The sequence below is a fragment of the Bos mutus genome, chromosome 3 (genome assembly GCF_027580195.1).
Source record: "Bos mutus isolate GX-2022 chromosome 3, NWIPB_WYAK_1.1, whole genome shotgun sequence".
Classification (NCBI taxonomy): Eukaryota; Metazoa; Chordata; class Mammalia; order Artiodactyla; family Bovidae; genus Bos; species Bos mutus.
The window spans coordinates 106800367-106813599 of NC_091619.1; the positions used below are offsets into that span (position 1 = coordinate 106800367).

General features: G+C 50.9%; 1 protein-coding gene across 1 annotated transcript in view; it reads left to right on the plus strand.

Annotated features, from left to right (window-relative positions):
* The window catches only part of GRIK3 (glutamate ionotropic receptor kainate type subunit 3), a 252701-nt gene that overhangs the window by 189747 nt on the left and 49721 nt on the right, over positions 1-13233 (plus strand). Inside the window, exon 9 of the mRNA XM_005893256.3 lies at positions 2980-3093. Within this exon, the coding sequence (XP_005893318.1) occupies positions 2980-3093 (114 nt within the window). The remainder of the gene's footprint in view (positions 1-2979; positions 3094-13233) is intronic.

The window sequence follows — 13233 nt, forward strand, 5'->3', positions numbered from 1 at the left end:
TAAGAGAAACTCTCTAATGACTCACGGATGCCTGCCTGGGGAGTAGTGAGCTCACTGTCCCTGGAGACATTTCAGCAAAATTGAACAAAGGGATTGCTTGTCTGGGAGACTGGAGGTGATTCTTATCCTTGGAGAGAGGTTGAAGCACATGGATTCTGAACTCCCTATGCTAAGCTTCTAAGACCTCTGTGATTCTGGGAATTACAAGGAAAAGCAAGCCCACAGGGCTGGCCTCCCATCTGGCTACCATAGAAATATTCGTAATGGGGCCAGTTCTGACCCCTGGGATCCATAAGCAATATTGTGACAAAGTCAGGCTGCTGGGCTGAGGAGATTTAACATTAGCCCTGATTCTCAGCATTTCCTCAGACCTCAGGACCAAAGGCTCAGCCACACCCCCTGGTCCCTGGGAGCCACCAGGGCACATCTCCAACCCTGGGAGAGGGGGTGTATAAAATGCAGAAGTGGAGGGGCCACCCCTGGTGCCTGTGATCCTTCAGGGGCCCCTGATTCCTCTCCTATCTTCCCCTGCCCTCCCTGGTCCAGGTCTCTTCTGAGGATTTTTTTTAACACCCCAACCTGGCTTGCCACTTCCACTCCTGGACCCTCCATCCATCCCAAATGCACACAGAGATGAAGCTACCCGATGCACAGCTCCACTCTGCCCTGGGACTGTGCGTGGCTGCCCAGTGCCGAGGCATTCAGCATCTGCCTCTCACCCCAGCCTTGAAGACTCTCCAGGAAATGCCCCGGTTTCCTCTCCAGGACTAGTCTCCACTGCCTCCCAAATATTCCTCAAGGCCCAGCCACATCCCTCCCTCCCGCACCTCCAGGCCTTTGCCCATGCCGTCTCTCCGGTTATAGGAATGGCCTCTGTCTCCTTGGTTCGTTCCCACAGGCACAAACCCAGCTCTGCCTGGGTTGTACCTTGTGGCCAAGGTGATGCCATTTAGTCCTGAGTTTCCCACGGACTCATGGGGCCACTGTCCTGGGGCCAGGTGGCCGGGACAACCTCACCACTTCCCTTATAGCAACAGTCCCCTAAGGACAAGGTGCTATACCCCCTCTTCCTAAGATGATCCAGCCCTGTTGGTCTAACTCTATTCAAACTATAGCTTATCAAGCACTCTGCCAGCTCCTATTTAGACTCCTGCAGTGCTGCGGAGCCCGCTTCCCCCTCTGGCAGGACCACTGTAATAGTTGTCACTCGAGTAGCTGTCTCATTTTTGCTCTCTCAACTGTCCATCTCTGGGGATAGCCTGAAATTCTAAGGATGGCAATTAGATGGCATGTATGCCACTGCCTCCCACTCTCATATCTATGGCAGGCATCAGTAATTGCCCATCAGAGCACTTTTGCCATCTGAGCCTACCCGCAGCTCCTACCAGCCCTCCAGCAACTGCAGACAGACCACAACTAATACTCAAGAAAACCTCTCTACTATACCTAAACACCAGCTGACCTGCAGAGGCCCCACCAGAGGCTCCTGGTCACAGCCTCCCAGATAGTGGGCAGAGAGTCTCTGAAAGCTGGGTCCTCCTCAGTCTTAACTGTTCTCCGATGCCCATGGGAGATAGGGTAGGAGTTCAATAGCTGCTTGCTGGAGCAAGGGTTCCTGCTGGTCACCAGGCTGCCAGCCAGCTGTTTGTTGACAGCTTTCTGCACCCAGGCCTGCCACTAGGGTCCCTCATGCTGGGGCTGGGCTCTGTGCTTGGCCCCCTTGAGAGAAGAACCTCTTTGATACTGTCTGATTGTTTTCTCTCCTCTGGGCTCTGGGGGTCTGCACAGAGAAAGATGCTGCCCAGAGAGGGTACTGAGCCCCCAAACACAGCCATTCTGCCTCTCGTCACTTCTCTATCATCACTTCTATTTACTAAGCCGGGTCATAGCTGATCCAGCCAGCTCCAGCCAGTGGCTTTGGGGGGATTAAAGCAGAATTACCCAAGCATAATTACATGTCTCTCTGCTATCTGCTTTGCACAGCTCTCTTAATGGGATGTTTGCATTCGGCCTCCCTGTTTAATTGATTAGGTTTCCTGAGTGCCGTGCTCCCAGCCCCCAAGCAACTGGGCCAAGGACAGGATGGTCAGGCCAGAACCTTCCTTGAGAGGCGCTGAGATGGGCACAGAGAGGGGCAGAGTTGGATCCCAAAGGCTCTTCAAGAGACCCAGGGCTTGAGAACCATTTGTAAACTTGATCTTTCCTCGCCTCCTTCCAGCCCCAGGCCTGACATCCACAAACGCACTATGGGAACAGAGATTAGCCCACCTCAGTCAGAACATCTGCCAACTTTAGGTGTAAAACTACAAAACAAATTGCCTTCAAATCCATTGGCATCCACTGCCCTCTATGAGGGTGTTCCATTCTGTCTGCCACCCCCTGAAATAGCCGCAAAGACCAGCATCCTGCCCAAACTGAGTTCCTGCACAAAACACATCTCCTTGTCCTTCCACACATGCCTAGGGAACATCTCCCTCGCTCCAGGCCCTGTCCTGGGCTCTGGAGGGCATCTGGCCCCAGAGCTGGCACAGGCTGAGACCCAGTGAGTGAGCAGCTGGTGCCCAACTCTTCCCTAGGAGGCGGGAGGCCGGCCCCCACCCCCAGGCTTGGAATGACTGACCCAGGACAGGACCTGACCCTAACACTAACTTGACTTCATGGCATCCGCTCTACCCCAGGCTGGCTTCCACTGTGCTCCCTGGGCTCTCCTTATATTCCTCTTCTCCCTCTGCATTTCCCTTCCATCTGGGATGGGTTTGCCAGCAAATGGGGAGGGAGGAGAATTCAGGAGACTCGACATCTCAGGGGCTTCCTCTGGGAAGGAGGAAGGCAGCAGGGCTGTCAGAAAAGTTGGCTCAAAACTTGTCAGTGATGACGATGCTCCTGAAAGGTGGGAACAAGATGAGTTGCTTGCTGATGTGAAGAAAGGGTGGAGACACTGTGGACTCAGCCCCTGTACTGCATCGTCTGTCCATCCAGGTGGGAGTGTGGAGTCCCGCCGAGGGGCTCAATATCACGGAGGTCGCCAAAGGCCGAGGCCCTAATGTCACCGACTCTCTGACCAACAGGTCTCTCATCGTCACCACCGTGCTGGTAAGAGCTGCAGCCCTTCAGGAGGCCCCCTGTGAGCTGGGAGATGGGCTGGCCGTTGGGGCTAGAGGGACCCCTCCATCACCCCGCCCCGCATAGACCAGCTGCCTGTTATGGGGCTGCTGAGAGGCTGGAAGATGAGGGAGGGGAGCTGAAGGAAGCTGGAAACACTGAGGGTGCCTCAGAAAGCCCCCAGAGAGAAGTTGAAACATAGCAATACTGCTCACAGTCACAGGTCAGAGACACCAGGAGGTAACTGGGCTGTCTCTTCCCAAAGGTAGAGCAGGCCAGCCTTCCTGCCTGGACCTGCTTGGCCAGCCCCTGCTCCAGAGGCCTGCCTGTTTGTATCCCAGCCCCACCCGCTCCCTGAGCCCCTGATGCCTGTGCAGGAGCTGTGGGAAAGAAGGAGGGGTGACCTGCTCTCTGCACCAGGACCTGAGTCTGCTTCTTCCAACCCAGTTCCCAGGAAAAAGGCCCTTCCCAGCAGTCCCCCACCCCAGCCTGGCAGGTGCTATGGTCATACCCAGGGAGCCCAGCAGGTGCGGTGGGCCCCCACACATGCCACCCCCACAGGGTCCTGACCCAAGTGCTCCTGGCCATGGCCATGACCATTCTCCCTGTCCTCCTCCTTCCACTGCCCTGGACTAAATAGTGTGTCCTTCTTCTGACCATTTCAACCCAAGGAATTGCTCCAGGGGTCTCCCAAGCTCCGTGCATCTTAGAGCTCAGGGTAAGCAGGACGCCCAGGCAGTTGGCCTCCTTTGGCCACCACTGTGCCCACTCCATGCACGCCAGCCCCTCCTGGAAGGCCTCCAGGGTGTCCAGAGGTTCAGGACGCACACTCTCAGAGGTGCAGCACTGCTCCTGGGACCCAAGCTGGACCAGGGGGCAGCCCGGTCACAGCCCAGTGGATTCTGACCAAGACCCTTTGAGGACAGTCTGGCCCCGGTCAGCTTCTCCTTGTAATGAAGCAAATATGTTTATCAGGACCACATGCTGAGGATATTCTCAACCAAAAAAAAAGGGAGCTCAACCCGGATTGGAGCACTTAGATAGAGTAAGGCTGTCACAGGATGGAACCTGAGAGCAGGGCTGGGAACCCCACCCTGGGCCTTCGTGGCACTCAGACAAGGCTTGTCCCGCCTGCCTCCCACCAGCAGCAGCCCAGCCAGGCCCTGTGCCCTCTCTCTAGTGTTGGGTATATGCTCAGTGACTGGGTGTTGGACACCATGGACGAAGAAGGGATATCACATTCCATTCTCCCAAGAATCCAGGGAGCAGCAGACTCCAGGGGCACTGCCAGCATCTGAGGAGCGATTTTAACCTCTGAATCTCATCCTCAGTCTCCAGGCTTATGACTATTAAAACGATCCACGTTAAAGGTGATGAAGACCTAAGAGTTCTGAACATGTTGCTGATGGGACCAGAAGGAGAAGGCTGGGGAGACACCTCCCCACCCCCACCTTTTGGGAGTGAGACCCCCCACGATATCTTCCCCAAAACCATACATCCTGCCTGCCTTTATTGATTGACTTTTGGTTAACTAAATAAAATACAAATATCAAACTATAAAACCAGTAAGTCAAAAGATCTCATCAGGAACAGGGGAAAAAGTATAAAAAATAAATTAAAGACTAAAAATAAAATAAGCTATAAAGATATATTGGACAGCACAGGGAATATAGCCAATATTTTATAATAACTATAAATCGGGTTTAACCTTTAAAAATTGTGAATCATCATATTGTACACTTGTAAGTTATATAAAAATAAAAAAGAATAAAGCAAAAAAGATTAAAAATAAAAAGACATAAATAAAAGGAGCAAAAGGGATAGAAGGAAGAGTGATGAGCAATTAAAGGAATATTGATGTGGATAAAAATAGAAAGGATAAAAGGAGAGTTGAAGGAGGACAAAATAAAGGTTAAAAGGAAGGTAATAAAGAGAGAAATGAAAATAAGGGACGAGATTAAAAGGAAAGCTACCCAGAGAGAGGAAAAATTAAAATAAATAATTAACAGCTCCAGCTAGAGAAGGTGAAAAATGTAAAACCGAAATGTCAGAAAGCAAAAGGATAAAAGTGTGACAAAACTAAAATATAAAAGGGTAAAAATAAAATAATAAAAAGGTGGTAAAAGATTAAAAGTGGAGCTGCATAAAATGTGAGATATAAATAAAACACTTTTCAGGAGACAAGATTAAAAAAAAGGTAGAACTGGTATTCTCGGAGAGATTAGGAGAGATGATTAAATGAACAGAGATGATTCAGGCACAAAACAATACTCTCACGTAACAGGAGAGCTAAAGATAATACAGCAGAAGGATGTAAAATACACACCTTTCAAAGACCACAGGTTAAATTTTATTAAAGTAGCAGGAGCCTGGTTTAAAGGGTGTAAGACCCTTCCGCAGAGCCGCAGGACACTTATGTACACCCACAGGGGCAGAATCCCGCAGACTTCCTGTGCTCTTCTCACAGCTTTTTAGCCAATACTAGAAGCTTCCTTGATAGATCAGTTGGTAAAGAATCCGCCTGCAGTGCAGGAGATTCCAGTTCAATTCCTGGGTTGGGAAGATCCCCTGAAGAAGGGATAAGTCTACCCACTCCAGTATTCTGGCCTGGAGAATTCCATGGACTGTATAGTCCATGGGGTCGCAAAGAGTTGGACATGACTAAGCGAATTTCACCTTGACTTGCAGAAGCTTCTTTCAGGGCTTCCCAGGTGGCACTAGTGGTAAAGAACCCACCTGCCAATACAGGAGACATGAGACAAGGGTTCGACCCCTGGGTTGGGAAGATCCCCTGGAGAGCGGCATGCCAACCTACTCCAGCATTCTTGCCTAGAAAATTTCATGGACAGAGGAGCCTGGTGGATTACAGTCCACAGGGTTGCAAAGAGTCAGACATGACTGAAGCAACTTAGCACACACATGGAAGCTTCTTGCAGAGATCCCAACCTACTGCACTCAGTTGCTCACTGAGGGTCCCACCCGCAGCATCCTGCTGGCTCCCAGCACCCTCCAGAGAAGGAGAGAAGCCCCCTTGGCCAGTAGCCTGGACACAGCACCATCTGTCCCCCTGCCCCTCATCTGGGCAAACATGAGTCCAGCAGCTCTTGGGGACATGCAAAAGTGACCAGAATACAGCAGTCAGACTGTGAGGTGCTTAAGAGACTCAGCATTTGCGTGCTGGCTGTACTGTTCTCTGGCTCTATGATCCTGAGAAATTGCTTAGTCAATCTGTGCCTCTCTTTCCTCATCTGCAAAGTGAAAGTGAAAGTGAAGTCGCTCAGTCGTGTCCGACTCTTCACGACCCCATGGACTGCAGCCCACCAGGCTCCTCCATCCATGGGATTTTCCAGGCAAGAGTACTGGAGTGGGGTGCCATTGCCTTCTCCGTCATCTGCAAAAGAGAGGTGATAATAATTGTATCTACTTCATGGAGTTGAAAGAATGAATGATTAAATAGCATATATGGCACAGGGGACTTCCCTGGCAGTCCAGTGGTTAAGACTTCACCTTCCCGTGCAGGAGATGTGGGTTCGATCACTGATCGGGGAGCTAATATCCACATGCTGCTACTGCTGCTACTAAATCGCTTCAGTCGTGTCCGACTCTGTGCGACCCCATAGATGGCAGCCCACCAGGCTCCCCTGTCCCTGGGATTCTCCAGGCAAGAACACTAGAGTGGGTTGCCATTTCCTTCTCCAGTGCATGAAAGTGGAAAGTGAAAGTGAAGTCGCTCAGTTGTGTCTGACTCTTAGCGACCCCATGGACTGCAGCCTACCAGGCTCCTCGGTCCATTGGATTTTCCATGCAAGAGTACTGGAGTGGGGTGCCATTGCCTTCTCCATAACTCGTGGCCAAAAAACCAAAACAGGAAACAGAAACAATATTATAACAAAATTCAGTGAAGACTTTAAAAAATGGTGCACATCAAAAAAAAATCTTAAAAAAATAAAGAAAAATAAAGAAATGGTACAGAGTGGATGCTGTCAAGTAATGGCTGCTGTTGGTACTATTGATTACAAATCCAGTCCCCAGTAAGCTCAGGTTTAATACAGTAAGCACAGTGAGTGTTCTGGAGAAAACCTCTGCTTCTGTCCACAAGCAGGGCCCTGAACGTCCCTGAAGATTGACCCCTGACCGTGGTCACAGAGGTTATCTCTGTCTAGCACAGGGTGCATCATATATGTAGACCTGGGGTTTAAATGCCTTTGAGGCCTGGCTCACTGCAGACCCCACCACTCCCTCTTGCTTACTCTTGGCTGCTTCTTATACAGGCAATTCCTGACTGGTCCCTGAAAGCCCTAGGGTGTGAGCCACTCTCTAGGCTCTCATCTCCTACTGATACATAAAACTTCGCATCCCAACCACCACCTCATCCCCTGCCCCGGAGGAGGTCTGAGCCCCTAGCACTGACATTGTGATAATCCCCTCCCTCAAACTCCTTTGCCTTGACCCCAGACTTGGCTGCTGATCCACTTGAAGTAGATATCCCACCATCTTAACCACATTATGCAGTGTCAGATATTCGCATGGCCTGGGAGTGAGCCATGATCCAGTTCTCTCCAGCCCCACTGCCCAGAGATCATGGGGAATTGGGTCTGCTTCTTCCCTGAGAGAAGCCCAGTCTTTCCTGGAGGCAGGACGGGGACAGAGGATGTGACACACAGCCTTTAACTGGTCTCCAAGAAACTCTCTGTGTCCAGCTGAAAATGTCCTCGGGGTCCCCTGAAAGTCTCAGCATGGTCTGCATGTCCCAGAGCCCCCGGGGTGGGGTGGGTGGGGATGTGATGCTCTCAGCCTGGGCTTTGGAGGACAACACTACCAGTTGTGTGGAGTGGCCCAGGCTGGCCCAGCCCAGCTGCTCTGGGAAAAACCCCAACCCCAAGCTTGGCAGCCTCAAAGCAGGGCCAGCACCTCCCGCAGAGAGCACTGGCCCCTGCCTGTCTGGAAGTGTGTTGTCAGGGCAACGGTGCTTTGAGTGACAGGCCGGTACCAAGCCTGAGTAAAGGAACATCCACCAGCTTTGCCCCAGAGAACAGGGCTGGACCTGCACCCACGATGAGGGGGTCTCTCCTCCTCTTCTGGTCCCTAAAATCTGGATGTGGCAAAAAACACAGGGAGATGTAGGGGCTGCCCCCAAGCTCCATCTTTTTTCTCCCATCCCGAATCCCAGGGTTAGGTGCTAAGGGCTCACTACCCTGGAAACAGATGGACAGAGCCTGGACCCCGCCCTCTCTGGCTCAACATAGCCACAGGCTTTCCCCTTCTTGGGGCTGAAGCAGCAGCAGCAAGAGGCTGGAAGCCTGCCCTCCCCGCCCTCTCCTCGCCAGGCCCCAGCTTCTGCTCAGGTTTCCCTCTTCCATGAGCTTATGAAAAATTCATCTGCCCAAACCTCAGCTCACACACCGAGAAAACACACTCAGCTCTCTCCTGGGGGCCCTGCTTTGGAAGGTTCAGGGTTCTTCCGGCCACTGAAGTGAGCAGCTGTGTCGGCATGCGTGCGGATACCTGTGCGGGTGTGGGGTTGGCTATACACAGGGGTGTCTGGATACAAACCGATGGATGTGTTTGTGCCGTGTGTGCATTGTGACTATTTAGACTCAACTGCCAGGCAGGCCGGACCTGTGCTTCCGGCACAGGAGAGGGGAAGCTATGGAGACCAGAATAGGGGCTGGGAGAACCATTCCGGGCCAGGCTGGGGATTTTTCTGGGCCCCACCTGCTGGGAAGACCAGCCGGACTCCTAATGCTCTGCCCTGGTTCTAACTGACAGAAGCCAAGGCCTGAGGGCCAGGGTCCTTGACCTCTGTCTCTGAGCAGGGCAGAGCATCCGAGAAAGTGGTGTCTTCATGCCCGTGGCATTGTGTTGTACAGAGCGCATGCGCGTGCAGATGTGTGTTGAGATGGCCTAAGCCAGGAGGACTTGGGAACGCAGCTCTTAGGTAGCTAACCCTTGGCTCCCCGCCCGCCAAGACCCCCTCTCTTCCAACTCCACAGGTCCCATCACTGGGAGAATCTTAGCACCGGGCCTGGCTCTCATGATGGTGAAGCTCGACTAAGAAACTGAGAGCCCTAGCGATGAAAAGTCAGAAAAGGTTATTTTTCAGGCCCCTTGTTTCCTGTGACTTGTTGCAGAGAAATATTACCCCTGTTCTTACTGCTGTTCTCCCAGAGCAATAGGAGAGCGTGAAGTTATGAAATTGAGGGCACCTTCACTGAGCAATCGATTAGCAGCCGAGAGAGCTTGTGAATTGGCTGTCTGGACATTTCCAGTAATAAATTGTGAAATAGTCCATGAATAAGTAGTTGGCGGAGTTCAGAATTACCCCCTAGGAAATGTTGCAGGTCTGGAGACATTACTAAGGCGAGCACCATTTTAATGCTCTGGGCTTTGGCTGTTAAATATGTATGCCATCCGCAAAGCACTTCCAGAAATTAATGGCATTTTACAGCTGCTCCGAAGGCAGCGTATTTATATGGAGATGTATAGATTCTGGGGCTTGGTGGCTTCACAAATGAAGTGCTAATTTTAGAGGATAGGGCCAGGGAGGGGCTGGGAGATAGGGTCAGGAAGTGAGCCATCTCAGGGACCTTTCCGGAAATAGTTTTCCGCTGCTAGCTATGATTTTTAACCTTTGGTGGCTTTGGGCATGGTCTCGAGGCTGGAAAGGTCGCTGCAGTAACAGGCCACGCAGTGCACAGAAAGACAATTATGATATTCATAATAATAATAATATTGCAGTTTATATTTGCCAGGCACTAAGTGCTTTTCACAGATTAACCCATGTAATCCTCCCAACAATTCTGTAAGGTAGGTTCTGTTATTATTCCCATTTTACAGAAGGAGGTCGATTGCCGGGGACCAGCCCCGGCTGATCTAGGGTATTCGAAGGAGAGACGGCGTAGGCGAAGATCAGGAGACAATTGCTTAATTAAACGTTAATTAAGGATATAAAGAGTAATAGAATGAGGATAGCTCAGTAAAATTCAGTGAAGAAAAGAGGCTGAAATAAGGATAGCTCAGTGAGGAAATTCAGTGGAGAAAAGAGGCTGAAGTAAGGATAGCTCAGTGAGGAACTTTAATGCAGAAAAGAGGCTGAATAATTCAGCCAGAAGGTAAGAGAAAGAACGACATGGTGAGACCAAGTTTTGGTGAACAAGGCCCACACTTTATTTTTCAAAGTAGTTTTTATACCTTAAGTTATGCACAGAGGATAATGGGGGAAGGGGTAGAGTCAGGCAGCAAGCCAGCTTTCTTCCTGCAAACTTAGCATATGCAAAAGTTAGGTGATTTGCATCATCTTCTGGCCCGGAGGCCTGTTAACATTTTAAGACCTTTTCTTCAGAAAACTTATTTTTCTCTAAAGGTGATTGGTCAGGAGCCACCCTCCAAAAGCATTAGATAAAGTTGCATTCCTACAGAGCAAAGGTGTGGTGGGCTACAACAAGAAAAAGAATTAACTCAAGGGTCCCAGGTTACAAACATTAAAGCTACTACTTACACCAATTATATTAATCAATACACTGCCAGGGACACAGCAGGTAAGGGATATGGAAACTTAGCAGCAAACATTGGCCCAACAAGTGAAAATCCCTTCACCAATACAATTTCTAATCAATCTTTTAACTACTCAAAAGAATCTGTGTTTAGACAGTTTAGAACATCTCCTGCCTCTCACAGTTGGGAGGTTCTGAACAATCACATGTGCCCGGAAAAACCTATTCAGGCAGGCTAGAGGATTTCCAAAGGAGTTTGTAGGTTAAACACTGTCACACCCAGGAATTATTAACTGGAGCTGTAAGCTAACTTTTTTCAGAGAGGTAGTGGGGGACAGCCCCCCGTAAAGTCAGAGGTGTAGGTGAAAGCACAAAGCAGAAAGTAGGCAGACTCTGGTTTTGGGGGTATATGCTCGAGAATTTCCAGGGAGACTCCTGAGGCTTGATCCCGCCTTTGCGTATGCCAAGCCTCCTTCCTCATGACCTTTGCCAGAGGCGGAGCTCGCTCCCCGCAGTCGATTTCACTTAGGAGTCTACGTGTGGTTGGTGATTCTCCTGGCAGAGGGGTTGCCTTCTCTTTAATTCGTTCCTGAGCTAACAGCAGGGCCAGCTAGTGCAGCGGTGCAGGGTGTTCACTGCGCAAGAGCATCTGACCTACAGTTGAGACAGGATTGAAATCTCCACGCTGGCCCTCTCACCAGGCCCCATGCTGGGGTTCCAGGCAGCAGGGTCCACTCTAGCCTAAGTCCCCTTCTGTCCAGGCAGTCCCAGCCCCTTCCCCGGCACCTCCTAGACTGTTTTCTCCAACCTTGTAGCTGACTACTTGGTTGGAGGCAGGGATGGGGGGCACTGAGACTTAGCATGGAGTCTAGTCAAAGGACCCAGATTTCCACCCAGCTAGACTGCAAAGTGGTTTTCTCAGAACCCCTTAGGGGTACAGACACTCCCTTGCCCTTTCTCTGCAGCATCCCAAAGGGCTGTTGAAACTCTAGAGTGAATCAGTCATGGGGTGGGACGGGATTTTGAGAACTAGTGTTGCTGGGGAAACAGGGCCAGACAATCAGCCCTTCTTCTGGAGTGGGAGCCTGGCAAGAGGCTGCTGGTGGGTTTCTGCACCTGAGGACCCCTGATGAAGGTCCTTCAGGCTCAGCCAGTTCCAGGCGTTCACAGTGGCAAAGGAATGGCCCCATTGTCTCATCACCACTTGAGAGAATGATGTGCTTAGTCGCTCATCCGTGTCCAACTCTTTTGCAACTCCACGGACTGTAGACCACCAGGCTCCACTGTCCATGGGGATTCTCCAGGCAAGAATACTGAAGTGGGTTGCCATACCCTCCTCCAGGGGATCTTCCCACCCCTGGGATCAAACTTAAGTCTCCCATACTGCAGGCGGATTCTTTACCATCTGAGCCACCAGGGAGGTGCCTCCAAATGAGGTATGTGCTCTTCTTGTGGGTCCAAGGACATGAGCTTCCCAGAACAAGTGTGTTCTGTCAACTAATGATTGTCACCCATCAGCTGAAGGCTTGAGGCATTCGGACAGATGAGGATGCAGAGGTGGCTGAGGGGAGGGTTAAGGTCCAGAAAGGCCAAGGAGCTACAAGCAGGAAGGACTGAACCTGAACTCCATCTGATTATAGTTCAACTCCTGTGTGACCTTGGGCAACTTACTGACCTTCTCCGAGCCTCAGTTTGCTCATCTATCAAATAGGGATAATGTCACCTGCCTTACAAGCTTCAATCAAACAGCTTATGAAAATGTTTGTCAGTGCCTGATGCATAGTAGGAACTCAATAAGTGATTAGTTTGCTGAGTTCAGCCCATACATTGCAGTTCCTCTGTGTATCTCATGCTAGACAAGGTCAACAGCTTTTTTCACCATTTTCCTGTCTCTGTTCCTAGTTACTGGGCTTCCTGGGTAGCTCAGCTGGTGAGTTCGATTCCTAGGTTGGAAAGTTCCCCTGGAGAAGGGATCGGCTACCTATTTCAGTATTCTTGGGCTTCCCTAGTGGCTCAGACAGTAAAGAATCCTCCTGCAATGCAGGAGACCTGGGTTCAATCCCTGGGTTGGGAAGATCCCTGGAGGAGGGCATGGCAACCCACTCTTGCCTGGAGAATCTCCAGGGACAGAGCAGCCTGGCAGGCTATAGTCCATGGGGTCGCAAAGAGTCAGACGTTTCTGAGCAACTAAGCACAGCACATCCCTAATTATTCTTTACAGGGTTTGTCAGTGTGTATTTCTAAGTGAGAAATCAGACAGAGGTGGGCCCTTTGAGAGCCCATTAGTGGCTCCCCATCACCTTGGAGGGGGGGAACCTGACATGGGACAGCTGCCAGGTGTACTGTAGAACACAAGCCACCTCCTGAGGACCCCCCTGCCCACTAGGGAGAGGCACCATGTGACTCAGGGCCTCTGGCACAGTGAGGTGGTTAAGAGCTCCCAGTCCGGGATCATACCAACCTGAGGCCAGATCCTCTCTCTATGGCAGCTGAGTGACCTCTCACAAGGCACCTTGTCTTCACCAATTTACTCTCTGCATCTATAGGATGGGGTTATTAGTATCTATCCCAGAAGGTTGAAATTAAGACTAACAAGGTGATACCAGCTACTTCCACTGAACCCCACTGCTCTGCTGGG